This window comes from Vidua chalybeata, chromosome 8 (assembly GCF_026979565.1).
Source record: "Vidua chalybeata isolate OUT-0048 chromosome 8, bVidCha1 merged haplotype, whole genome shotgun sequence".
NCBI classification, from domain to species: Eukaryota; Metazoa; Chordata; class Aves; order Passeriformes; family Viduidae; genus Vidua; species Vidua chalybeata.
In genome coordinates, this window is record NC_071537.1 from 15,672,875 (window position 1) to 15,700,046 (window position 27,172).

At 35.9% G+C, this 27,172-nt stretch overlaps 1 protein-coding gene across 12 annotated transcripts in view; it reads right to left on the reverse strand.

Moving 5' to 3' along the window:
* The window catches only part of CPEB3 (cytoplasmic polyadenylation element binding protein 3), an 81,021-nt gene that overhangs the window by 30,611 nt on the left and 23,238 nt on the right, over window positions 1-27,172 (reverse strand). For 4 of the 12 annotated variants that reach the window (XM_053948781.1, XM_053948775.1, XM_053948778.1 and 1 more), the window contains exons 3-5: window positions 21,713-21,872; window positions 10,667-10,723; window positions 1,295-1,318 (exon numbers count right to left, since the gene is read on the reverse strand). In XM_053948781.1, the coding sequence (XP_053804756.1) occupies window positions 1,295-1,318; window positions 10,667-10,723; window positions 21,713-21,872 (241 nt within the window). Of the gene's footprint in view, window positions 1-1,294; window positions 1,319-3,874; window positions 3,981-10,666; window positions 10,724-12,226; window positions 12,406-12,433; window positions 12,458-21,712; window positions 21,873-27,172 lie in introns of those variants that run through there. The other 8 variants (XM_053948777.1, XM_053948785.1, XM_053948783.1 and 5 more) reach the window with 8 other exon arrangements.

A 27,172-nucleotide genomic window follows, 5' to 3' on the forward strand; every position in this document is an offset into this window, starting at 1 on the left:
TCATCACAATTACTTATGCATGATTGTATTTTGCTTCTTCAATTACGAGTTGCCAGTAATTTATATTGTCCTACTGATTCCTACCTCCATTCCTACTTTGATGCCATCTGATCAATCTGGAAACACCTGCCACAACCTCAAAATAAAATTAAATAGTGCTCACGTGCACAGAGAGTTATTTTGTGGGGAAAATTTGAATCTTTTGTTTCAGATTTAGCTATCAAATAAACACTAAAATGTGTCAGCTTTGAACAAAATCAGAGCAAATCCTTTATTACAAACTGTGTTAGTATGGCCTGTACAGCCTACCACCTCAACCCATACAAATTACAAGCCCTTGGACACTATTGGTTTGTGTGATGGATACATCTGCCTTTAAGGTTATTCATAAATGTGATGTAAATTCTACATTTGGAAAAGGGGGCAATGTCACCTGCATAGCTGGCAGAGAACTCCATGGAAAGGAAGATAAAATTAAGTTCAATGCTGAAGTACCCCATGCAGATGGCACTGCCTAAACCTAATTGTTAAAAGCTGCTGTTTTCACTGATATTTTCTCAATAACAACCAGTCTGTGTAAGCTACAGCACAGGACATAAATATAAGCTGCATTAGTGGCTTGCTCAGTACAGCTGTTGGACTTGCTATTGTCCTTGTTCCTTCATCTCTCAGAATAAACTGATATGCAGCACTGTACATTTATAAAATATTTTCAGGTTCCTTTTATGTTTTAAGGGTTGTCTATGATGAAATACTGTTAAAATGTGCTCAAATACTGTATCTTTTCCAAATGATTATCAATATTCACTGTTGAGGACAGTTACTAGTATTGGTATTGACACATGCTCTGAGGCAACTCAATGTAATGAAGTCTAATATTCAGCGAAAGCTGGTTCATGTAAGAAAACAAGTAATTTTCAAATGTTCAATGCAGCAGTTAAGCATTGGACTTCTACAAAACAAATAAACACCAAACATAAACCCAAAACTGATCTTTTTTTTTGGAACACTGCATTTCAAGTCACAAATACATGTCTTGAGAGTCTTTACATTCAGTCATCCTCCAGTTCTCTAGTAACAGCAACACACTGAAGTTATCAGCTCAGGATCATCATTGCTTTAAGATGCTGTTAAAAGGGAGCTGTTTTGCAAGGGAAGAATATGAGATGGATTTATACAAAGCAATTTATCAACTAAATAATGTTAAAATTGGTAACATCATCTTACCACAAGAAAACTAAATATTTATTTCTCCCACTATTCAGCAAACAAAACATTTAGTAAATACTTTTACCTCTTCTCCGCCCATAGCTCCTGGCTGCATGTAAACACAGAAGAAAATTGTCGGTACAGCTGTCATTAGATTTAGCTCCAAAAGCAATGAAAATGTAGCTTCTACCTCTTTGCTTTTTCCCTCCCACCATAAAGAAGGAAAAGACATTTAAAAGTGCAGGATGAAATTCAAACAACCCGAGACAAGAAAAAAAAGTTGATGATACAGCCAGGGAAGTAAAAAACAAAAAAGAACATACCTGCTGTGCAAATTTTCTACATAGCAAAGAGCAAAGGTATTTAAAAAATCAGGCATATAGCACAGTATTTTAAAATAATAATTTAGGATTATGGTTTTAAGTGGCAATAAGCATCATCAATAGTAATCCTAATTAAAAGAACTAGTTTTGCATTTTATTAAATAGTTGTGGAGAACATATTTTCCAATTATGTTTCAATTTAAATAATTAACCATATGTAAATACTAAAATCCTACTAAAACAGTATGAACTCAATAGCCAGTACATTCAGATGAATAAAACTAGATTGACAAAATGCCTTCATAACTACCAGAATTAACACAGCATTTCAATGAGACATGCATCAATGGCAAATCCACAATGTTGGACAACTTTAGAACTGCTATTTTGTGATATGGTGGCAAATGCAAAACCCAGAATTTTTGATCTGAAGTTTTAGAAAAACAGAAAATAATCTGGAAAAGCGTGTCTTCTACACAGGATCTCTGAAATATCACAAAAGCCACCTATCCTTCCAAGGTAATCAAATGTGGAAGGCTGGGGTTGATCAAGCAGGTTTTTCAACAGAAGTGAGCTCAGGTAAGAGGTAACAGAGCTTTGTTTCGTTTCCTTCTCTCCTCATTGTAACACTCTCAGTGTTCCAGCTCCTTCCCAACCCCATCTCTTATTTCTGACACAGTGCCTTCCAGCCCTGCCCTACACCCAGGTGTCCCACCAGACCCCTCAGCATTCCCTGGCTACTTTTCTTCTGATGAGGGGCCCTGGGCTACCCAGAGCCAGGCTCGCCCTCCTTCCGCACAAGAACCTCTCTTCTACCCAAGCAGTTTCTTCCTCCAGCCCTGAAGAAACACCATACCCCTACTTCTTTTTTCTTCCAGTATCAATGAGGTCACAAAAAGGCAACTACATGAGTATGTCATGGGGGGGGGGGATTAAAAAATTTCAAGGGCTATGATGAACTGCTCTGCAATTAATGTTTAACACGAAGACAGCAGGGGCTGTTTGTGTGAACAGCTACTCAGCCACAGGGAGGTGCTTGCTAAGCCCTAAGAGAGACTCTGCTTCTTGCATAGCAGGCAATAGTGAGAATTAACACTAGAGCTGACTTTGCAGCAAGAATAAAATTAGTCCTCCTGCTTTCTAGTTTTTGCCCTATTTTATTAGTTATTATGATGGCAAAGAATCATTGTCAGATCTCTTGTAGCAAGTTGTTGTCTTGATGAATGCCCACATTCCCAAAAAAAGCATATTTCAAAGTATGGTTATGGACATATTCTGAGAGCAATTTATCTGAAAAAGGTTTCTCAGAATGTTACCAATCTAAAAATTAAATAGAGAAGAATTATTTCAGTGTGATGAAAAGGACTATTGTGTTTCTTCTGAAGAAAACAAATCTTTATATGATTGATGTAAACTTTTAGGCTCTGATCAAGATCAGTACATGATGGCAGAAATCTACCACAGGCTTTTGTAAATTTTAGAATGCCCTACTGCTGCTCATATATTATAACACTTATATGCAATACTGCACTGCAGAATAATACTTTTATCCTATACTTGCATTCACACACAATCTTTATGTTCATAAAAGTTACTGAAAGTCACTGAAGGTGTATTTGCCTGTAAATTCCAGGGGCAAAATGGTGCAATTCACTTAAACAGGAAGACAGGCAAGTCAGTTTTTGCTGATTTAAAAACATTGCATCACATTTAAATACTCAAAGAATGGTGAAATTTCACCACTGTTGTTTATATTTTGTATACATATACACACAATTTGAAAATTATCTCAGTTTTAACTAGTATTTATATTAAAATGTTAATTTTTTCCAAGAAGCTGAGTTATTCAGCATGACAACTTCAGAATGTCAATGCACACTTTATTATGTTGCCTTCTCAGGATGTGAAGTTTGAAGGTGTCATTTGAAACAAGTTAAATAAAAAATACCCATCTTGCTGACAAGTCAAAATTCACAGCACAGCAGATTAAATAGCAGGAATAGTTCATCAGGTAAATTTCATAATGCCTCCAGTTTGAGTAAATACTTTAGAAAGGAAACAATTTTGAAATTGTTCCTGAATGAAGACATTTGGGAGAAAATAAGATTACTGCACTATTACAAACAATGAAATTACCAGAGCTATGTATATGAAGTTACTTTTGCTCTTTGGCAACTCCAACAGAAGACAAAAAGCAACTGGGAGCTCCTTAAACTGTACCCCCACTAATGCACCTGTTCCCCATGTATTGGTTTTGGTGCCAGATATAAATGTCCTTTTGCACTGAAAACCATCTCCTGAAATGTTTCTAAATTCAACAGAAATTATTCTTTCCTAGGTACCTCCTAGAGCATGACATATTAAGGCAAACCCAGGTGCTTTAGGAGGGGATGAGCACATTTTCCCATGTAAGAAGTGCACTGATGGATTGTGCAGCTTGCAGCAGGATCACCCCTGCTCTGGTGTTTGTCCATCCTTAGCAACGCTCTGGAACTGTCAGGTACAAAGTTACATAACTGCTGTGTCCCAAATTGCACAGCCTCAAATGCAAAGGAACAACAGATTCTTTTTCACCACTGATAACTCTCCTGAAACTATTAACTCACCGCATCCCAGAAGCCAAGTGTATTTTTATGAACATGAAACTGTACCATGAAGGACAGAACTTTAAGCTTTTAACAAACCAGCAGAACAAACTCTCCAAACCTCAAATCTTGCAATGCAATCAAGGAAACTCAGTGTTAATGCTTTGGAATTCCCCAAAGCCTGCAGCTAAGATTGCCCATTGTTGCAGTAAATCAAAACTCACTCAAATTTTAACTGCACTTCAAGGCTACACGAAACCGATGAAAAATTCTTTTCTGGGATTTTTTGACTGTTTTATTATAATGTGGGACTGAAACTGCAGCTTGTATTTGTATCAAATAATTAGCAGTCCTAGGAAACACTAAATTTGTGAATCCATAAAACATTTATTCAAAAGGACTAGATCTACATGCTCTCCATATCCTAACTTAAAATTAATTTGATCATGTAATTTCAAATTTAGAAATAGGCAACAACATTTATTTGTATTATCATATTTTATGCAAGACTTAATAGAAAATATTTTGAGATTTTTAAGAACATTATTTCTTCGCTTCTGGTATTTATCTTGTTCATGCAGTTATGTGGGCACAATATCAAAGATGCACACTTCAAAGAAATCTTAAAGACACATCTTAAATTGACGTAAAATAGCATTACCTCTATGGAAAAAAAAAGAATTCAGCATTTCCAGACTAGAAATTTTGGAGCTATACTGGCTAAAGGAAAGTTTATTTGACAAGGCTGGGAACCTCCTTGATTTATAAGGTACCGGAATCTTATTTCTAGCTTGGAACACTCATTTGTATTCTTGAAGCAGTCAGCAGTTCAGAACAATACTTGCTTTAGGACATTATGAGTTATGCAATGATTTTCTAAGATCAGAAAGGAAAATATGTCAAGCTTTTGCTTTTGAACAGAGGGTCTCTGAAGTTCTTAGGGATCTGGAAGTTTACAAGTGAATTAAAATACCAGGGAAATGCATTCATGAACTGAGGGAAAGTGATAGAATCAAGTCTAATTATGCAATGTGTTTTTCTGCAACAGAGGGATCATCCAGAAGAACTGCAGAGATGGACACTCACCTACGAGTGGTTCAAAAGGTGGTTCTCAACTTCCACTGACAGATGGGCTGGATGTGCAGATGGGCACTACAACAATTTGGTTGTATGAACCTCAACAGTCCCTTGTGGTTGATTTTTTTCCAATATTAACAATGCAAGTGTTGCAGCAATCTCCCTTCTAACATATGCTCACATACATATACAACTGAATCCCATCACCAGAAAAACACAATCTACATGTAAGCTGTATGCAGCTAAGTCCCACACACTGGGCCTCAAACACATGAACTGCATTCAACACCCAAAACCAGCTTAGGTGTCCTTTCCTGAGGCATACCAGCAGCCAAGCAACTGTGCAAGAGGGAAGGTTTATCTATTGTGATCTTTTCATTTTAGTTTAAAAAAATCTGTTACCAATAAAACTCACATTTTTTTACAGCCAGGCTGCTTCATCTCTTCCAGCATCATATATAACACTCTTGGAGTAGCCTGGCAAATCTTAACATTCAGAGGAAACAGATGGCACTAACCCACAATAGAGAGGATCACAAAGATGAAAGAAAAGCACATTGGTGAGGTTGTGAGGCAGGAAAAGTGGTGGGGAAAACAAACAAACAAACAAGAAGGCATTAAGGAGCTACCAAGTTGGATTAAAAGGAAGACAATTTAAGAAATCTTCCTCTACTAGAAAAAGCCTTTAGCAGCCATTGATAAGAGATACTGCCTTCAGCAGCAGCCAAATTGGATTTCTGGAAGTGCAGATGCCAATATAAAAAACTGAAAGGAAGAAAGAAAAAGAAGCATGTACTAACTATTGCTCCCCTGCTTCCCCCTTCACCTTTTTAAAATTTAAATAGGTATAGAAGGGACTTTGAGATATCAGCAAGCCTCCAAGGCAGCATCAATACCACCTGCTTGTACAGCTGGTTCTGAGAAACCTAACAAGGTGATGTACAAAGTGACAGTCCCCACACTCTGGGACTCCTCTGAACCCCACTGCCTTTGCTCTCTCACACTTTACATCAGGCATTTTTTCTCTCCACTTATATTCACTCAGATCTCTTCACAACTAAATCAGGTCTAGTTTTGCAGACCTTGTAAGTTCTCTCAGTGTTTTTTATTCCTTTCTGTTATTCTATATATGCTATTAAGACGGTGACACATTAGTAACCCAACCTGGCAACTGGGCTAAAGAGCTCAGCAAATTCCCATAGGCAAGAACTAAACTATTAGATGAGATTGATGCCTCCTGGAATTTAGTCACACATTTGCCCAGAATATTATCACTACAAAAAGAAAGCTTTTATTAGCTGTTAAACTGCCAACCCAAGATCTTGCAAGACAAAAGTAATTCAACAAGCTTTCAATTTGGAGCAGTTTATTTTAAGGTATAAGAGTAGCATTGGCAAAACTTTTAAATATAAAATGCTACTTCAGCAACTTTTATATCCAAACACTATATGTGTTTGAAAACAGCACATCAGAAAGAGCTAATTACAATAGCTCTTAAGGAGACAAGGCAATTTTAAAAACATCAGAAATATGGAAATAAAAAATTAAATCATTTTTTGTCATTACATTTCCTGTCATGGCATGACAACTTCCCCACATAAATGGGATTAATAAAACAAAAACCAAAATCTCAACAAAGACAGCTAAAAAAGTGCCCCAAATCCTTTCCTTAATGTCTTTTTCAAATTATTTTACTCTGAATAAATAGAACTAAATTACACTACTGAAAAGACAGTCAGAAGGAGAGTAAATAGTACCAGACCTCACAGATGACACATTTTTGTATGAGACAAGAATGAACAGTGGAAGCAGATGGAACATTTGTAGCCCAACAGGACTGCAAAGTCACTGTGCAGAGGAGCTTTATGAAAAACAAAACAAAATTCCAGCATTTCACAAAGGGGTTTCATTTAACTAACTTTAGACTACATTTATTTTACAGAAGATTGTTAGGGATCCCAGCACAACACTTCAGTGCTTCCTTATAGAGATCACACACCCTCATTTATTCCCATCTTCCTTTTTCACCTGTCACACTTCTCTCCCACTGAAGTCACTGAGGCTTTCTGGAGTTCCCAAGAAGCCCTAAAGACAGCTCACCACCTGCCATGTAGGTGACTATGCATTCATGCTGATCACCCAGTCCTAGTTACTCAGCTAATGAGAAAGGAGCCTATATTCCAGAGAAGCAATGACTGCAGGAATGTATGACTATAAAAGGTATTGAATATTACCAAGAGAAAGGATGGGGGACACCTTCGTGTTAAATTTATGCCACGTTTCCCCTACAAATTACAGTATCAATTATTTTAACAAGGTTCTGTAGATGAAAGTTTATAAAAATTCTTGTACTGTTTAGCTCAGTATGGAACTAAAAAATTACTTTATGTCACTAATTGATTCTAAACACTATTTCAATTAGAGAAATTTCATTTAGATCTACTACAGAAAAAGCGATACCATTTCCCCTTCAAAAATGCTTCCAATCTAATATTTGCATCTTGCTTTTGTTTAGCTACTCTTTATGCTCAGATCTCTCTGAATATTTGAAAATTGCATTCCTCAACAGAAGCCTAATTCTGAACTTCAAGAGCATTTATAATATAAACATATTTATACACATGTGCAACTCTGTATGTACACAAGCATAATGCCACTAATGACATTAAGAGATTCATAGTAATTAGGCATTTAAAAGTCATCTTTTTTACCCCACGAATTTTGTTATTTCAGAACTAAGTGTTTTAAGCTGGTGGTGATTCAGCCTTGCACAATGAACAGAACAGTGGTGGCATGCTTCCCCTGTGCTGCCAGCTGAGCAACACCTTCCCTCAAAGCAAACAATGTCCTCCAACATCTATAGAGAGCAGCTCAAGACAGGCAGGCAGGAAAATCCCCAGTTTCAAAAGGCTGTTATGAGTAAACAGGAATAACAGCTGAAGTACAGTTGGAAGTGCTGCCACAGAGGATGAGGTGCTAGAGACAAACATCCCCCAAAAACTTCCCCTCTCCCTACAGCATGTGAAGTTTTGCATTGCTGTTGGCATGAGCACATGTTGTCTCCCACCTTCAAAAGATTGCCTACATTGTCCATGTGAAATTGAGCTCTGAGTAATAAATCTTAAAGATTATTAATATGTCTTCACAGGAAAAGAGAAAAATGCTTATGAAGCAATGACTTTAAATAGAATGTGAAGGTTGGATTTGCAGACTCAGCAGAGAATGCTTGGTTTCACAGAAATTAAACATAGACATGACAAGTATTATGATTTAAAGACATTAGATAAGTTCCCAAAATTATTCAAAAAAATACTGTGATGAAGTATCTTTTGGGATTTTTTTTTAAACCCAAATCACAGCCATTCCAGCACAGAAAAGAATATTTCTTCTTGAACTAATTTTCCTTGGTATATTTCCCCACTAGAGGGGAAAGGTAATGAATGACAGGGGAATCACCTAGTTCTAAATTTTTCAAGTTTAGCTACATACAAAAAAGGACTTCAATCACAGAATGTAATTTTTAAGCTTGTGTACTTGAATATTTGCTTTTATTCTCAGCTCTTCAAAGATTTAAAACCAAAATCCAACAGGTTTCACAGTACAATAATCCTAGCTAAGGACTGTCATTGATGGCCAAAAATGGTGTGACTTTGCCTAGTATAGAACAGTAGGGAAAAGAGTTGCAGAAGAGGAAAAATATATGGGAACTTATTCAGACTGTGGATTTGTGCTATATTTCATTTTGCATAAATTACATATTTATGATTCCAGGCTTATTTAAGTCTTCAAACAGTTAATATTTGAATAAACCCATAATATTTTAAATAGTGCAAATGCATAGTATATATAGTTTTGGTCCATCAGTTAGCTATGCTGATATGTTAACCATGCAACAGGACTATAGCTAAAAAAGATGATTGTTTTTATAAACAATTAGAGTATAGAGCTGCTGTAAAAAGTTCAAAGAAATTAGACAGGAAAAAAGTTCTTTTCATTATTTTCATCAAAAAGAAATCAGAATAAAAGACATCATTCATTTAAGATAAAAGCAAGTTGTCCCAAAATAGTGTAACTTTTTGTTTCAGTTTTTCATTCCCATCTTTCAAAAATCTCTGTTAGACGTTGTAAGAAATGCTACTATATATTTCATCATAACTGTCAATTTTTAAAGGTGACTCAAAATTCAATCACAGTATCCCATCTTCACAAATATGTTTCTATTGCAGTTAGCTTGTTGAAATGCCCATTGTAGAACAATACATTCTGAGACCAGAATTCATGTCAAACACCTGTACTATGTAGACCTTATTTACACAGAGAGGCATGGACAGCTTCCTCTTTATTTTAATAAAGTCTTTAATTAAACAAAACATTTCTCCTAGTTAATTATTTGATTTCCCGTAATTTCATGTGCCGTAAGAAAATGGGGGTTATCTGCTAACTATAACAACAAAACCTCCCTCAAATATCACCTCACCATTAACATGTAAAACTAAGAAGAGGACAAGCAAAGTCTTACGGGTTTCAAAAGCTGGCCTTTAAAGCCAAACGTTAAACACCTTGCATCTTGTCTATTACAAATTTTCGGTTCTTCGTATCTATAAATTATTCTTTGCTTGCTGCTATACAAAAATAACACCCTGCAGTTTTCAGCTATACACAGTCTAACTTACATAGACAAAGTAAGTCTTAGTGCAAAGGCAAAAAAATTTTAGAGAAGTTTGTAAGTAATCCTAAAATGTCTAATACAACACAGTAAACAAAAACTGACTTTTCAAAGCAGTTAGCATTTCTCAGGATTAGACAGACAAATACTCTGCTTTGATTTGCACAGTTCAGTTCAGCATTCTGCTGGTGCTGCCTGACACCCTGTCCCCCACCCTCCCCACATAGGAACTGTCTTCCAGATCCATTCTGCCAGGTTTTTTGAGTCCTTATGTTCATGACTGGACATTTAATTTTACTTTTATTTCCTGACAGAAAAAAAAAAAAAAAAAAGCAATCTCTCAGTGAAGTGCAGTTTTCCTCATTATTTATATGTCTAAACATTCTCCCAATTCCCATCTACATAATGGAAACCAACAAAGCAAACACTGTCAGGCCATGTAATTGTATGCAAAACTTGTAACAGCTCATCCTAACAGGAAGAAATATGTCTGGAGAGATATCAGAAATCAAAGTTACAGCTTTAACACGCATACACACCCACAAAAGAGGGAAGGAGAGAGACTATTCTGAAATATTTTCCATAGCACGCACTATGAAGGTTCCAGTGAAACACATAAAGCCATTACAAAGTTAATACAAAGAATCAGAGGTGATTGACTTATGGAAAGCACTCTCAGAGAGTGAACATGAACTTCTATGCAAACATTACACATATTTATGTCTGACTGTGCAGCTACTCACACAATAGATGTAAGAAATAATATTCTGCATGGCAATATAAATCACTAGACATTAACTACTTACTGTTAAGAGCCATAATATTGTCTGTTCCTGGATGATGGAAGTTTATTCCCATACGCCCTGCAATGTAAGTAAAAGCTATTTTCAATGTTTTTATTTCAAAATTGAATTAAATTCGTTAATATGAAAAATTTCTAAAGGGAATGAACAGTCAGGGTAGCTGAATCTTCAACCTATTGAAGACAACTTCTGAAGAATAGATATCTAAAATATTTAACACCACCGTAACTTCAGTATTATGTACTTAAAATATAAACAAAGAAATAATTATTTTAATATACTCCTTTACTTTGCACTAAGAAAGCATTATGCTTACCCTTTCAAAACAAGCCTTCAACTTCAACCTTGCTGCACTTATGCCATTTATAGTTGGCTTCCAATAACGAGTACAGCATTACAAAACTCCATTTAATTGGTAAAAATAAATCACTATTTTTCATACTACATGCAGCACCAGAAGCTTTCAAGTTAACAGACAGCTGGAGAGGGAGTTCTTACCCTGGTTTTGCATTCCTCCCTAACAATCTCCCATCACCAACCACTTGTGGTAAGACACTGGGTTGAAAGGAATATTGTTCTCAAGCAGTACATTCATATGCACTTTGAAAAATAGATATGCTTGACCTAAAGGCGACTTAGTCCAGAGAAACCTACTTTTACTGTTAGAGCAAGAAATAAGCCAAAAGCAGCAGTGCTGCTCAGATTAGTTTTGCATACTTTTGAACTGAGCTGAAGTATTAAACCTCACCCTGAAGACGCTTTGTCATAGGACTTTTTAAATTAAACCACCCAAGAAAATCTGAAAGCTGTAATTTGTATTGGTCCTTACTTGGAAAAATATGTAAAAAGATAATTATAGTCACGTAAAAATTTATTTCAATTAGGTAATGTAAGCAACTTTATGTACATAATGTAATTCCATTTAATAGGCTTCTCCTATTTCTAGGTCTGTGGCTAAGTTTGGGAGCTAAGGAAGAGGTCACTTTATATTTCTTCACTACATGGACCCTCAAATATGGGAGCTCAGGATCCACTCACTACACTGAAAAACCAATAAAATGATTATGTTCCTGTACTTCTGCAAACCCAAATTTTAACAAACTCTGGCAAAGCAGAACTAAAGTCAATCCTCTCCAACATTTTTAGTTCCTATTGATAATTAAACTTTCTATTTCCAGTCACAGAAACTGCTGTGCTGTAATGAATATTCTTTCTGAACAGATGCAGCATGAAGTTTCGATATACTTCTGAAACTAAGTCATAAGCAGGTTAAAATAAGTAAATCAATCTTTTCTTCACATTGAAGTTTTCCCCTTCTTTTAGAAAAAAATGCCACCACAATAAGGCTATGAAGCAAAGAGCACCTCCAGAAAAAAGTAAGGAACAAGGTAAATAGAATTTCCATTTTTACTTTCTAACTCCTTGAAGAAAGCTTCTTAAAGAGATGATCTTCATTAACCACTTCACATTTCCTAATTACAGACATAATTCTCCTATATGTATTTTCACATTAATCTAGCACTGCAGAAACATTAAAGCTGCTATTATTTCATTCAGTATAACCTTTGCTCATATACTTCAGACATCCCCAGATGAACATTAATCCCCTTTTCCTTAACAGTGTATTAATGAGTGTGAGGTTACAGGTATTTCTTGAAAAGAGAAAACGTGTCTGCACTAATTTGTACTTTAAAATTAATACGTGGAATACTTGGAATAGAAGGGGGGGAAAAAACAACTATGAAAAAATAGAGTAAAATTTGAATGCACAATGCTTGGATGGCTCCTTCTCTTTTCCTTTGCTGAAGCTGAAATTCTGCTGCTCGACCAACTTCAGAAATAGAATCCTATCTGTGACATCTGGGTTTGGTTTTTTCCTCCCTCCAGGCTGTCACTGGACCAGGTGCTGCTTGTGTGACATTCTGTCACCTGCCCTTGGCCTGCTATTTTTAAACAGCTCTTGTCAGCTATCTTTTAAGAGGAGCAGAAAATACAGAGCAGCACAAGCAGAAGGACATGTTCTCCCACTGAGCTAAGCCAGCATCCAGGACAATTCTGTACATCTTCAGAGGTCCCTCGTGCAACTCTACCGAAACAGATTAATGGAATCCTTTCAAAACACACCTGTACTAAAAGCATTCAAAAGAGACTGCAATATACCAATCATGAGACAACAAATTAATTATGAAGAATTATACAGACTTTCATATTGGTTATAATGTTTTAATATTTTGTTGCTTGAAACCAATTATTCAATTGAAAAAGAGAGGCCATCTGTAGATTACAAAACTGCATAATTATTGAAGAAACAACAAGAGAGCACAGAAAGGAAATTATAATTTTTTAATTTAAAGGTGCAATGTAGAACTGTGAAATGTAATTAAGAATATGTACTTTCAAAGACCTATTTAGGTGAAACACATAAATAACTACTGGAAAACAATCAATTTTAGGAAAAACACATGTTACCTGAACATTAAAAACAAATGTTACCTGAACATTTACGAAATCTATATAAGCACATATTTCTAATTATAGTTATAAAACAAAATCTGTAGATAAAGAGTTTACTTTTCAAGAATATTAAGTACACTAAACAGAAACGTAGGGAAGTTAAGAGCACAGAATTTATGGATTCCAGCAGTTCAGTGAAATCATAAATAGGAACCCTTCCAGTAACAACATCCCCAGTACTTGTATCCAGTGTACATCTGCCATTTTCAGTCTGCCTGATTTGGTTTCATAACTATTTACTGAGTATATTTTCAATTACGTGCTTTTATAACATACACTTAGAGTGCTGCAGTTAGGCTACAACAATAATCCTCTTTTATGTCTTCTCAATTCCTAGTTTAGAAAGAAAAACATCTAGCTGTATACTTCTTGCTCTTTAAACACTTCAGAGCATAAATGAAGGCTTGATGATTCTTGTAGAGCCCAGGCTGCACTCTTGCTTATCTTGCATCATTAAATTTCCTAAATTTTCTCTCCTAACAACATTTGGAGAGACTTTTCTAGCTGGACTGCCTGGGTGCTCTGCTGCATGTGCAGTATCATACTTGCCATGGCAGAGAGCCCAATTCCTTTTTAGAGCCCATACTCTCTTCTGTATTGTACTGGAAATGAGGTAGTAAATGGAATTTAACTTTACCTTTTATTGTAAAAGTACATACTGATCTTGAATGAATTCTGAAATCTTTCTAACAACTTCAGGAAGTATATCCTTCCCACATATGAATCTTTATTGATTCTTTCACAAATAAACTTTTTTAAATTGTCTAGATAATTTAGAGTTACATGATCAGTTTAGAGAAATAATGCTGTTCCAGAAAGAGTAAACATGAGTACCAGACACAGTTTTACCACTATTGCATTTCTTCTTTTATTCATTTACTCTTCCTAAGTGCTTGATTGTGTTTTGAACTTGTGTAACCCTAATCAGCAGCTGGATATGAACACTCACATAGTGAAGGACTGTTAAGATTACAGTTACCTATTCTAACCTTTCTTATGTTACAATCAACATTCCAAGAAACAATGTTCATTGCTTATATATTGAGTAAAACTTCTTGCACTATTATACCTCATGATTTGCACCAAGATTGATCACTTCTACCAATTCAGCAATTAGTGTTTGGCATAAGATTTGCTAGAAAATAGCAAAGTTGGTCTGCTTTTGACCTGTCCTGAACTTTCTGGGAATGAGAACTTCCTTGGAATGAGAACTTCCTCTCACATAATTCTTAAGATCACTGTTGATATAAATTACAATTTATGACTATATAATCCTGTAGCAAGGTCAAATGAAACTGGCAACAGGACTAGGTCTGCTCTATTTCTTTAGTAATAATACCTCCTTTATCACTCTTATCTTTTCTATAATTTCCAAGTTACTGCCAACAAAAGGCACTAAAAACCAGCAATATTTATTTGGCTAGATAGGTAGCAAGTGGGGTAGGGTAAAGATTAGACACAGAAGAGTGCAAAAACCAAAGCACAACCAGAATATTACTCTAAACATGTGAAATAAAATTATTCATCTGACTCCCATGTATTTGGGAGACCAGATAACAGCACAACCTATGACTCCACATAGCCTCCCTCGTCTCCCCACACTCCCAGCTCAGCCATGAGTGTGTGCTCCAGGATTCACAAATGGCCACAAAGCGTGAAGCATGTGTGCATATACAAGGATTTTAATAGTTTTTACCTGAGTAGACCTTAGACCATTCTCTCTCCTTTTCCCCAAAACTACAGACATGTGAAGCTATGCTACATTAACTCAACACATATGCCCAAGACAATTTCAACACCAAGAATGTTGTAAGCAAGGGTCCAAATATAAAAAAATAAAAATAAAAGGTAGCTCTCTGAAGAAGGTTATTGAGTTTATTCTCTCCCCTCTTTTTATGTATATTTGCCATTTGTTCACACCCATAATTTAAACACCCACACTTACAGATCTTTAAAAAAATTAAAATACTGAGCAGAACAAAAGTGCTATTGTTTGCCAGAAGGGAAATATGAAGAACCATTACTGTGTTCACATGTATATACTTTAACTGTGCAAAAACATATTGTGGCAATGTGAAGGGAAGTGTATAATTATCAGCTACGAACATCAGTAATAAAACTTCTTCCTATCACTGACTAAGTATATATATCCTACCAGTAGGGAAAACAAAACAGCATAAAATAAAACAGCATATACATTACAGTGAAATGCAGACTTTATAAGTTACATTGCTCCAATAAAACACAGCAGTCTTGCACATATTTAAGTACTGCGAACATTTTTAGCTTGAAAACAGTTCTGTTGTCAAGATAATAGTACTTTGAAAGCAAGACTTGAACTTAAAGTTAAATTTTGCATTACTCGTAAGTGGTAGACAAGTATTTGTACACATCTGCTTATTCTACATAAAGTTTTAGAACTGTATTCAAAAGAGCAATATTGGCATTTTTCATTGGTGTGTTTGGGGGGACTAAAATAAAACAGTAACAAAGCAGACTTTACCATTAGCAATCTATACTAAAATATACAAAACCCTCAAAACAGTAGCAAAGTGAGAAAGAAAGAAAGAAAGAAAGCTAAACAGCTTTAGGTCTTTGTGAAGCCAGTCTTCACTAGCACAATGAAAAAAGGGAAATAAAGAGAAGGAAAATTTGCTATCTCTACAACCACTTCTTAAACTAAATAAAGCAAGCAAAAAACCCCACCACTCCTGACCAAACAGATTCAGCAGGTCAAAGACAAGGACATGCTGGTTGCCAGCAGCAAATCAGGAAGTATGACCATACTACAGGACTGTTGCAAAAGGCACTTATTTAATTTAAAAATTATGAACCATTTAATGACCATATTCTGTCCTGAAAAAAAAATATTAAAGAGGAGTTTTTAAAATAAGCAGAGTTTCAAATGGAAAGGCAACATACTCTCTTTCCTTCCAAAGGATTAGCATGAAAGGCCTAATTTTAAACACAAATACACGTGCAAGCACATCAGTCTGCTCACTCTGTTTTCCATGAGCATTTACAGAAAGGGGTCTGGTGAGCATCAAGATTTTGGGAAATGCTGGTATACTGCACTTTTTTCCTAATGAAAGTGTTGCAAAAAGCTCCAACAGTGTAGCACCATTTCTAGCACTGAGATGACAATATTTGTTCTATTTGCATGACCTTTGTGTTCAGCTGCCGACTGCAAATACAAATATGATCCGTTCACCTTCACTTTTCTTAGGTCATGTGGCAAACTTAGTGCTTTGCTTACAAAAAGCTTAGGAACACTCACAGCTGAACAAAATCAGGTGGCATGTACTGAAATGAATGGAAAACAAAGTAGAAAAGTGAAGGTCCATTCTGTATATATTACAACCGTCTTAAGTTGCATGTAATCTTCAAACACTTGGCTGTCAAAAATGTGAGTAATTTAAATGTAAACAAGAAAACCTAAATTTTGCTTAGTTTTCATATGACCTGATAGAGTCTTTACAAAAGTTATGAAGCAGTAACCCAGTAACTTCAGTTTTGTGTTTCACAAATAAATGGGTGACATTAAGTACTGAAAATCAAGATAAAAAGTTTCCTCACAGATGCTATTTCTACCTGTGAACTGTAGTATATTTTTATTCAACATCTTGATCTCTACTGAAATATTGTGACATAATCAACACATGCTTTGTGCATCTTTCTACAGTATGATAGCCATTCAAATTAGGTATATTAAAGCCTACTCTTGAAATCCCCCTATGCATGTGCTGTCTCCAATTATTTATATTTGAAGTTGTGATACTTTAAAAAAAACACAATTTTTTGTTAGGTGGGGATTTGTAAATTACAAAGTTTGTTTCTGTTCTGATTTAGAATAAAACAGCGAACATTACTGTTATCTAGTGTAACAGTAAATTTGAAAGAAATAGTTTAAAGGGCATGATTTCTTTCCTCAGTTTTATACTTAGTTTCCTGACCTGTCAGTAGCACATGTGCACAGCATATGATCTAACACAGCTGAAATATTTTATTTAATTATTTAAAAATAGAACAAAGGCAGCTGCTAGTTACTTCTGATCAAAATATTTTTATAGATCAGAATACCTCTATTTGTGTTGTAATGCAATAGTTTGACACGGATAAACATATTGCAACAGTGACATATTACACCACAGACAGGAGACACTTTTATGTAGGAAAGAAATGTTCTGGTCAGTGATAAGTGCCATCTACCCATAGCCATTCTGATAATTTACTTTTGCCCTACACCTTTAGTCAAAGCAGAAGGTAAATAAAAAAGGTTAAAAAATACTGCAAATATAACCTTTCCTCATTAAAGCAAAACTGCTGCTTATACTTTTGTCGTGTATAATATACTTTATTGGCCATTCAGAAAATAAATAAGACTGTTCAGGAAAAAACATCTTAGGAGATACTGCACATTTCTGTCGAAGAGGCCTTGTTATGACTGACGTGGGGAACAGCTAGATACCCTGGGCTGTACACTGTAATTTGTCATTAACCAAGCGAAGCTTAACAATTCCTTTACTCAACTTGTTCCCTCTTTTTTTTCCTCCTTTTGAAAGAAGGAAAGTATTTATGAGTATTGACTGAAAGAAAAGAAAAATGTTGAAGCTAGTCTTGATGGTAGAGAAAGCAGGTAGGGAAGTCTGCCAAAGGGTCTTGGGACAAACGAAAATGAGAATTCCTTTTCAATTAATTTACATTCCTTAAATCTCAAAGCATGAAAACGGCAAATTATTTTTAAGGTTGCACAGTTCCCAGACTATTAGGACAGAAAGCCAGGAACATACAGAGGGGTTCCCCTCTCTGCAGAAAAAGCTGAGAAATCAGTTTTAGAAACAAAACAAGAACTGACATTGAGCACCTTCTTGCAAGCCTGGGCTCATGATAAAATGCAACTTAGATGGATATGCTGGTAATTTAGGTCCAGAAACCTCAGAGCTAGATTTCAAATCTCTTTTACAGCAAGAAATACACAAAAAGAACTGAGTGATTGAGTGACCCTGGGTGTCCTCACCTGAGAGCACCAAGCCAGCCTGCCAATCAGACTGGCTCAATTGTAAGTAACTCACCATTGCAGGAGTGAGGATCAGATCATGTCTGCTGCACCAATAATCTGCCAGACTTGCTCTGCTCCATACTTGAAAGCAATAAAAAAGTCCCTCCCCAAAAAATGTCAGTTAATCACATGTCCTCTCAAGGTCAAGTGGATCATTCCTTAAAAGAAGGGATCTGCTTTGTTGACCTTGAAATAAACCAAATTTTCATGCCTGAAGGACAAAGCCTGGCCATACCTCAGACTGAGAAGGGTATGAAGGAAGCTTCAGCAACTACAAACAAGAGACTCTCCCTTTCTCACCTCGAGCTTCTCCACTACCTCTTCTGAACCAAAAAGAGCATGAGGAACTCAGACCCCAAAACAAGAACAAAATATCCCAGAAGCATTTCAATTTGGTCTTCCCATCAGAATCTTTTATGGTTAATCCTCCCACCCACATTCTGATCGAGAGCTGTCATTCCATACCCAAGAGAATGACTTTTTGTTTCAAGTATCTGCTGGGACATGAAGGACATATATGCCAAGAAAGATGATGTTCCAAGCAAAGTTTCAAACTTCAGATAAACTGCTTGCAATACTTTACTCATTAATGCATATACAGACAGTACTTCTAAAAATAAGTATTTTCTGGCAGCAGCAAGTTGAAATGATCCTGAAACATGGACCTGTTTCAGGCTCTGTAACATGCATTGGAGGCCCCAAGAAATATACAATTTTTCTATAATAAAATCTTCCTGTATTTTCAAAACCAGAGGATTTTGGTACTCACCCTTTTCATACTTTCCACTTAAAACTTTGGATGGTAAATGTATGACAAACTGACCTGTAAGTGCTGCTAGTGATTGTTTGAGAAAAAAGGGCTCATTTACCAAAAGAGGAACAATTTTAAAAAGTCATTTGAAAGCTATCTCATTGCTTTTATTTTAAATTAGGGTTTTTGTATCTACAGAAGAAATAGTGCACAAACCTAAGAGAGGACAATCAGATGCAAGAGGAAGTAAAGATTTAAAGGCAATAAACAGTTTACTATGAAAGACAGAGGTGGTAAAATGAAGAGGAACTAGCTCAGAGAGTTGGTTAAGTTAATAATATTCCAGAAATTTCACACAAGAGGCATTCACACGAGTTTGTCTACAAGGAACTGAAAAAATTAAGCTGAAGTACATAACCAATATATTTAAAAAGTTTCAAGGTGACAAAAACCGAAAATTTGGCAATGACTTAAGAGCAAGCCAAAGCAAGCAGAACGGATCACTTACTTTCTGAATGTGGTAACAGACTAAAATGTCCTGCTACCTTAAGGGGGAGAGTCAGAGAAGAGTGGAATAAATAAGAAAAAGCAAAAGAGTTCAGAAGACAACAAAGTGAAATGTGAGGAAGGTGCAGAGAAGGACAGCAGTTGAAAACCTTCTGCACCTTTGCAGAGAAAAAGTAGTGGGATGTACAGGAAAAGAGTCAAGACCAATTTTCACAGAAAAAGAAACAGCAAAAATGCAGTAAGAAAGTGATGTCATGACTGAATCAGTTTTTGCAGAAGAATGGTTTTCAGGAAAAGGATTCAGCTAAAATAGTAACATAGATCTGTTCAACACACAGGAAGGCAACGCCTCTTGCAAGGGAGAATGAACATGTCCTGAAAGAGCTGCTCCTACAAATATTCCCAGTCACACTCCAGTGTGAAAACAGGGGCAGGGAAAGTGCACACATGGCCAGGGCAAGGCTGGGGGCTGGCAAAGTCAGCCCTGTACTTAGAAGGAAGAGGAAAAAGAAACACAGGGAAAGCAACAGTATCACTGGGGGAAAAAACCCATATGCAGAGACACAGGGAAGTAGCTAACAGAAAAGCAGAATTCTCCAACAGCTGCTGACTGGAAGTGAGCTTACTGGCAAGGGAGGAAGGCCAAAATGGGTGAGAAGCACTAAATGAGAAAATGAAATTGTTAGAAAGAGCACATCCAGTCTGAGACAGAAGCCGTTGGAGGGCAAAAGTAAAGGCAATGGTCCCATTGTCAAATGGAAAAAAATCTATTTAAACTTTACATAATATCCAACTTCAATAATTAATATCCACTCCAATTTCTAACCCCATCTTTTTCAGTTTTTCCACACTCAGATTCATGTGGAAATTAATTCTTTAAAAATTAGTCGCTTTTTGTATATGTAAATAAACACTGAAAAAACCTATAAAAATTACGAGAGCTTTAACTAAATTACAATGAATCTGACAAGATACAATAAATACTTAACTGTATTTACTAGCAATTTGAATTTTATTTAATGCTCTAATGCCAGCCACATGAAACATATATCCAGTAGAAATGTCAATTTTGTTGAGCTTGGTTTTTTAAGTTCAACTTTCACCCTTTATCAGAAGTTTATGATCAGAATAGACACGAGACTGTATTCCTTGACATTTTAGACATGAATAATGGTTAAAGACACATGAAGGCTATGGCACAGCAAATTTCAATATAACAGTGGTACAGAAGCCAGTTTGGTTGGGTTGTGAATAAAATCTGTACCCAGAAGAGATGGTAAAAAAGGCAAAATAATTTTGACCAAGAAAAAATATTTTTACAAATGGAGAGGAGAGTAAATGAGGCAGTCATGACATCAAAAAGCATGTATATAAGCATTAGCATAGGAAGTGCTATACACAACTTAATTTCTTCTTTGTGTTCTGACTTCTTAGTATTTCGGAATCATTTCTTGTTCAGTACTTCCTTGGTATATGGCTTACAACTATCCTCAGTCTTAAAATTCAGAAAGAATGCATATCAGCAAGAATGTGTACCTATTTTTAAACACAACCAATGAAAGATAAAAACAAAGGAGGGTGCAGGCTGATCAGGAATTCAATGAAATGCTGCCACACCTTTTACTATACTATCAGCCAAGTATTACAAACGGTTTCATCCTTAATGCCAACACCTGGTAGAACAAACAGAGTTTAACAGCATAAATAATTAAAACTTTCCCAGCACTTAACAATATCTAATATATTTTAGATATTAGATAACAAATTGAAATCCAAATTAAGATAAATTTGTTTAAAAGAAACCAGAAATAACTATAGAGAATAACCTTAATATAGTGGTTGGTTTAGGACCAGTGCATCCTAGCTGATAATCCACACTTAAGTAGAACCTTTGAAAAAGATGTTGAACACAACAATTGGACTCCAGTTGCATGAAACATTTTTTGAAATGACTGCAGCAAGAGATCTTGCTCTACAATTTGCTGATACAAAATCCCATGTTTCAGATATGCTAGTCAGCTAATACTATGATTGTACTCTTACAATAAATGGATAGACATTTCACCTTATCTTCCTAGTAGAGAAGTTTATCTTAAGATGGGAAACAGAAATTTCACAAAACTGGAAACTCATTGATTAATAAAAAGTTTATAGAAATGCTGAAAAGCTGATTTTTGTTTAAACACCAAGCAAGCATGGACATATGAATATTCCTAACCTGTAAAATGATTCCTCCACATTATATCAGCGAAACTCATTGGTGGGCCACTGGGAGGGTAGTGTTTACCTTTCAGAGGCTCATGATCAGTCCTTATCATATCCATTAAGGAATTTTCCAAAGAGTGCAAGTTAAAAGTGTCATAGGGCCTATTCCGGTCCTAGAAAAAAGGAAAAAAAGGAAGAAAAGACAAGTGTTATTGAAAAACTTCATTTTCTAACACAAGACTCATTTCTTGTTATATAAATTCCAGCATCCAATTCTACATTACTTCTTGATAGAACTTTCTATAAGAAAATATAAATATAAATATGTCTACAGTTGTTTAAAATTATACCCTTCATTTTGCAACTGCTGTTTTCACCAGTACAGCTATGCAAAGAGGCTTTTAAGTATTTCTAAAAATATATATACAAGCAACAGCTAATTCTAAACATTGCCATTTAAATAAGAACTTAGAAATAAAGCAGTATTAATGGTTACACTGGAGAAATGAAATCGTTTCAGAGATACTTTACAGCTTCATCATCTGCTTTCTGTCACTGTGCTACCTTAATATCAGAGCAGAAGCAAGCAATGCTCAAGATACCAGCAGGCACCTTTGTGCCAGAAAGTACCAATTAATTCTTCAAATGTCTAACATTAACCAGACAGGTTTAAGGAAAGTACACTAGGTGCAAGAAAAAACAGAGGCAAGCTAGGATAACACTTCCACTGTAGGGCACTCAAAAAGCTGAGCAAGAGCTGGTCTGTATTGTTTGAACCTCCCATTTTAAATTCATTGTAGTTCTGCTTCTGCTTTTGGTAAGTAAAAGGGAAAAAGAAAAGAAAAACAAAACCCAGAGTCAGTCTTTAGCAGGCCTACTAGAACAACCAGTTGCAAAGTTCAGGAACAATTCCATGGAGGAAACAACCAACCAATGCCCATGTATCCAGAGTACTGTGCACCATAAAACAGCATAACAGAATGGCCCCTTGTAGTCACCCTGTTGCTAAAAAAAAATGTATTTGCCTACTCTCATCACTATCATTAAAAAAAAGGGGGGTTTGTATACTATGTTATGCTACAGTTTATAAAGAGTGGTATAACATTCAACCCTGCAAACTGAAACCTTTGTTGTAATATGCTCCCAAAATTCTGGGAACAGTGTTTTTCACATGCTGGTTACTATAAGATATTTTTGCTTGCAAAACTAGTATTTAAAATCCTCAGAGAACAAGCAGTATCCATAGAAAAGGTAATACAATTCTGTCTTAATAAACATTATTTCTCTTTAACCATCTTGTTCTTAGATTGTCTTTAAATAAAACTAAAGGAGAGAATACTGGTATAAATTAAGCTTTCTTTTAATATTCTTGTTCTGGAATTAAAATAAATACACATCATTAAAAGCTTGCTGTTACAGAAAACTCCGAAATACAGGTAACCTAACTGTCAAAAATTTCATGTTCCCAAAGTGCCTACTCTAAACTGAAGACCCTATTTCCCTTATCTAACATGCTAATGTTGTCTTTTCTGTAAGTGGACTACCATTATTTTCTATACACATTTATTTAATCTATTGAGCATTTCTGGCAGTCAAACATGATGTTCAAAGAATGACACTTGATTTCTGTTAGAAGCTATACTAAGTACTGAAATTCAAATGAGCTCACTCATTTTCAATTGTCTTTGTTGATGATTCTTGTCTTCTACAGCTGCTTAGAATTCCATCATTTGTGTACTGTATTTAAAAGAGTACTTGCTCACCTATCCAAATGGATCAATACATTGAAACATAAAATAAAATGTATGTCCAGCAAATCCAAAGTACATCCTAAGGAATAAAAAAAACCCTCAAACCAAACAAAAACATCTAAAATGTTTTTGGACAAAATGAGGTTGGGTTTTTTTTTCCAAAAAAGAAAACTTTATTTGGTTAAAACAACCCACTTCTTAGTAATATGCATTGGTAGAGAAGAGTTTGTTATATTTCATAATCACTTCCTTTAAAAAAAATGCAAGGTGTCGTGGTAAATTGAAAAGCAAAACCACTAACTTTGATGAAAAAATCCACTCTAGTGATGTATTAGTAAACTGATTAAATAGAATCTATATCATTCCTTCAAAGCAAGAATTTTTGTTGGCTTTTTCGATTTGCATCCTTTAGATACATATACTGCATGCATGTGAAGAGGTCAAATGCTTCAATACCCAACTACAACATCCTTTTGAAGAGAAAATATGAATGCAAAGATATAGCTTATATCTTAAATAGGGGTAAGGAAGTATTTTTCAGTCAGATGTGTGCCCTGATCTGGTTTACAATACAGCCATAGCAGAGCTGAGCTGGCAAAACCAACACTGGCAGGCGAGCAAAAGGGCAGGACTGTTGCTTTTGCCACAATGGTAGTTTATTCTAGCTTCAAACATTCCTGAGATTACAGTCTTAGAGGTCAGAAGGCATGAGTTCAGAAGAGGACACAGCCTACAAATTGAATTTAATTGCCCTTTATTAACATATGTATGTTATATTTTAACTATGCTACTATAGCAGCAAATCCCTGTGAGGTCCTGTGTTGTTGACGCCACAGTCCTGCTTTGTTCTGTAACCTGCCAAGGAGCTGTGCACATGGACACAAGTGGAAAAAGGGAAAAAGAAATTGTAGCACAGCAGCAAGGCTATGTAGAGCAGGCTTGTTAGAATGCTGCATCTTCCTAACCCTTTAAGGGGGACACAAACCTACAATATATTTTCAAGATGAAAACAGACCTACATTAGACATAGGAAGATCAATTTAATCAAAACCCTTTACCAGGCAATTGTAACACTTGCCTGTGTTATAGCACTTTAGCAAGATATATCTAGTAAAAAATTTTAGACTCAACAGATTTTACGAGTATGTTGTGGCAGTGCATAAGTATAACGCATGCTGACTACAGACTTTGCAGTGTGGGTGATAAAACACAAGTAAGGGCTAACATTCTAGCTCCAAAATAAAAGGGCTATTACTGTTTTTCTCAGTAGCTTTCATTTCAGTAGCGACTCATTTGTACTCAGCAGATTTGAAAACTGTTTTCTAAATTCAGCAATTTGTTCCAAGACAACTGGTGCTTCTGCACACACACAATTATGTTTCCTCATTTCTCAGCATGAACAAGTTCTCCTGGTTTTGTGAGCTGACACTGTTCCAGCTCCTGGATTTGCCTTTTGCGTTGTTTCCAGAGGCCACCAATCTATTGCCAAACAATCCCAACAACATAAACAATTCATAAAGGTCCTTAGCAGCACATGAAAACTTTGCAAGAAAGTTTTGGGACCAGGACCATGAACTAAAATCAAAATACGTACAAAACACAGAGTGATAAAGCATAATAAATAACTTGGAAAAGAAGTTTTAAAATCCAGCCAGTCTGGAAGATTTGCTGGGATATCTTCCTACAGAAGACAAAGCTCCTAAGACCTACTTAGATAAACTGCATTATGGATAAAAGAGAAATCTCCAGCTACCAGGCACTGCCTTTGGCTACACAATAATCATTAAGTCAGCAAAAGATTAAGTCCAGCCTGCCCATGTTGAATTGTATTTCTGCTGTGTGCAGACAGCAGCTCCTTCATTGTTAGCTGCTGGTGTATATGGCAGCCTATTTCAGTTCTCAGAATTCTCCAGACTTGAAAGAAAGAAAAACAGTTTAGTAATAAGAGGTCTTAGAGAAGAGATGAGTCCTAAAACTTTAAATTCCAGCCCTTCATGGCTGTTATCTATACATTCATCCATGCCATGGATTCCGCAAACTGGACATCAATATAGTGAAAAACCACAAATGCATATCAGGATCAGATTTTGAAGGATCACAAAGTGAAATGGACCTTTAATTGGAGTTGGGTCTCAACTTTCTACCTCTAAATATCTTACTTGTAAGTCTGATAAAGTCATGTAACACAGTGTCTATAATCTTTTAATTAAAAAAAAAAATCAAAACTGAAGAGTAACTGCCAAAATAACTGGAGAGTCAAAACACTAAAATAAAATGAGAAAATTCAACTATGTGCATTTTGCATATGTATTATGCTAGTCTTTAATTACAGAGGCATGATAATTATTCAGAAGTCTCCAGTCTCTATCCAACACACATAATGAACAAGCTCTAGGAATGAATCAAACCAGTGCTTTGAAGAGGCCTGTTTATCTCTAGGACAGCTGCCTGTGTTGCTTACTCCAGGAGATGGCCGAGTTGTAATAAGTGCATCAGCAAATTCCAAGAAGGCAAAAGTAATTTTGAAAGTTATCATATTTACAAAACAAATATTACTTAGCAATACTGAGGTATTGACACATTTGTAACATTTGAAAAAAAGAACTTTTTCCCATTTGTTGCACCCTGTAACACGGTAGGCTTTGTTCTGCTCCCTTCAGACTCACAGCAGGGGCACGTAAGGGCAGGGCATACCCAGCACTACTTCAGGTCCCTCCCAGTAGACACACAAACCATGTCTTGACGGCTGAGAGGGAAAGATAAAGAATGAGAAAAAAATATACGACTACATCACAAATGACAATGTCAAGACCAAATCTATAGCTAGGACCATAACAGGTGAGAAGTGGATCTTAATACAGCCTGATTTCCTCATTAACTCTCTCAGCTTGAACAGGTAGCCCAAAGTAATTGGAACTAATCAACTAAAAAAAGAAATGACTGACCTATCCCATGGCAGAGACATGGAGAACATGCATCTTGCTCCAAAACCTGATGCTGTAAAATTTTCTTCTGACTCTGCAGAAGATTACAGCAGCAAAGACACTTGATCATTAATTATTAAAGAACAGTTAAAAAGTGACAAGTTTTACCCTCAGAATGCATTTCAGCAGTCTAACTCATGGTGCCCAAGCCCAGCTATTATCCATACTCAGAATCCTTAACCATGAAACACAGGGTTGCATGTGTTAAATCCTTGTTGGTGTGGTCATCTACATCTATAGCATAAAATACACATGGAGTTGAGAGACACCCCTCATCTGCATATTTTTTACTGTGCAAGCAACAAATCCTCAGGTATCTGGACCCTCCCAAAGACACATTTCCCTGGGTCTACATATTTCAGTTCACTGACTTCCTACTAAGCTTCCTATATTCTGAACACTATCTCAGTTTCAGTAACTTATTTCAGTGCTCTTAATTTTTATGCTGCCCTAGATTTTTCAGCTTTCTGCACCAGTATGTGGCACAACACAACGCAACTCTGCTGAGCAACAAGATGGCTTCGACTCACAGAAATATTAACTGTTTCCAGAACACCACAACTCCAGTGAGGCTCCCAGGAGTCATCAGAGCCTGCGACTTTACACGTAGTATTTTGATCAGGACAATGAGATCTAGGGAACAGTTAAAACTCTTATGGCTTAAACAACTTTCCTATCAATGCAAACTTCTTCACAGGGGTCACTGCTGTGCTATTTTATTTATCCATAAACTTGGAT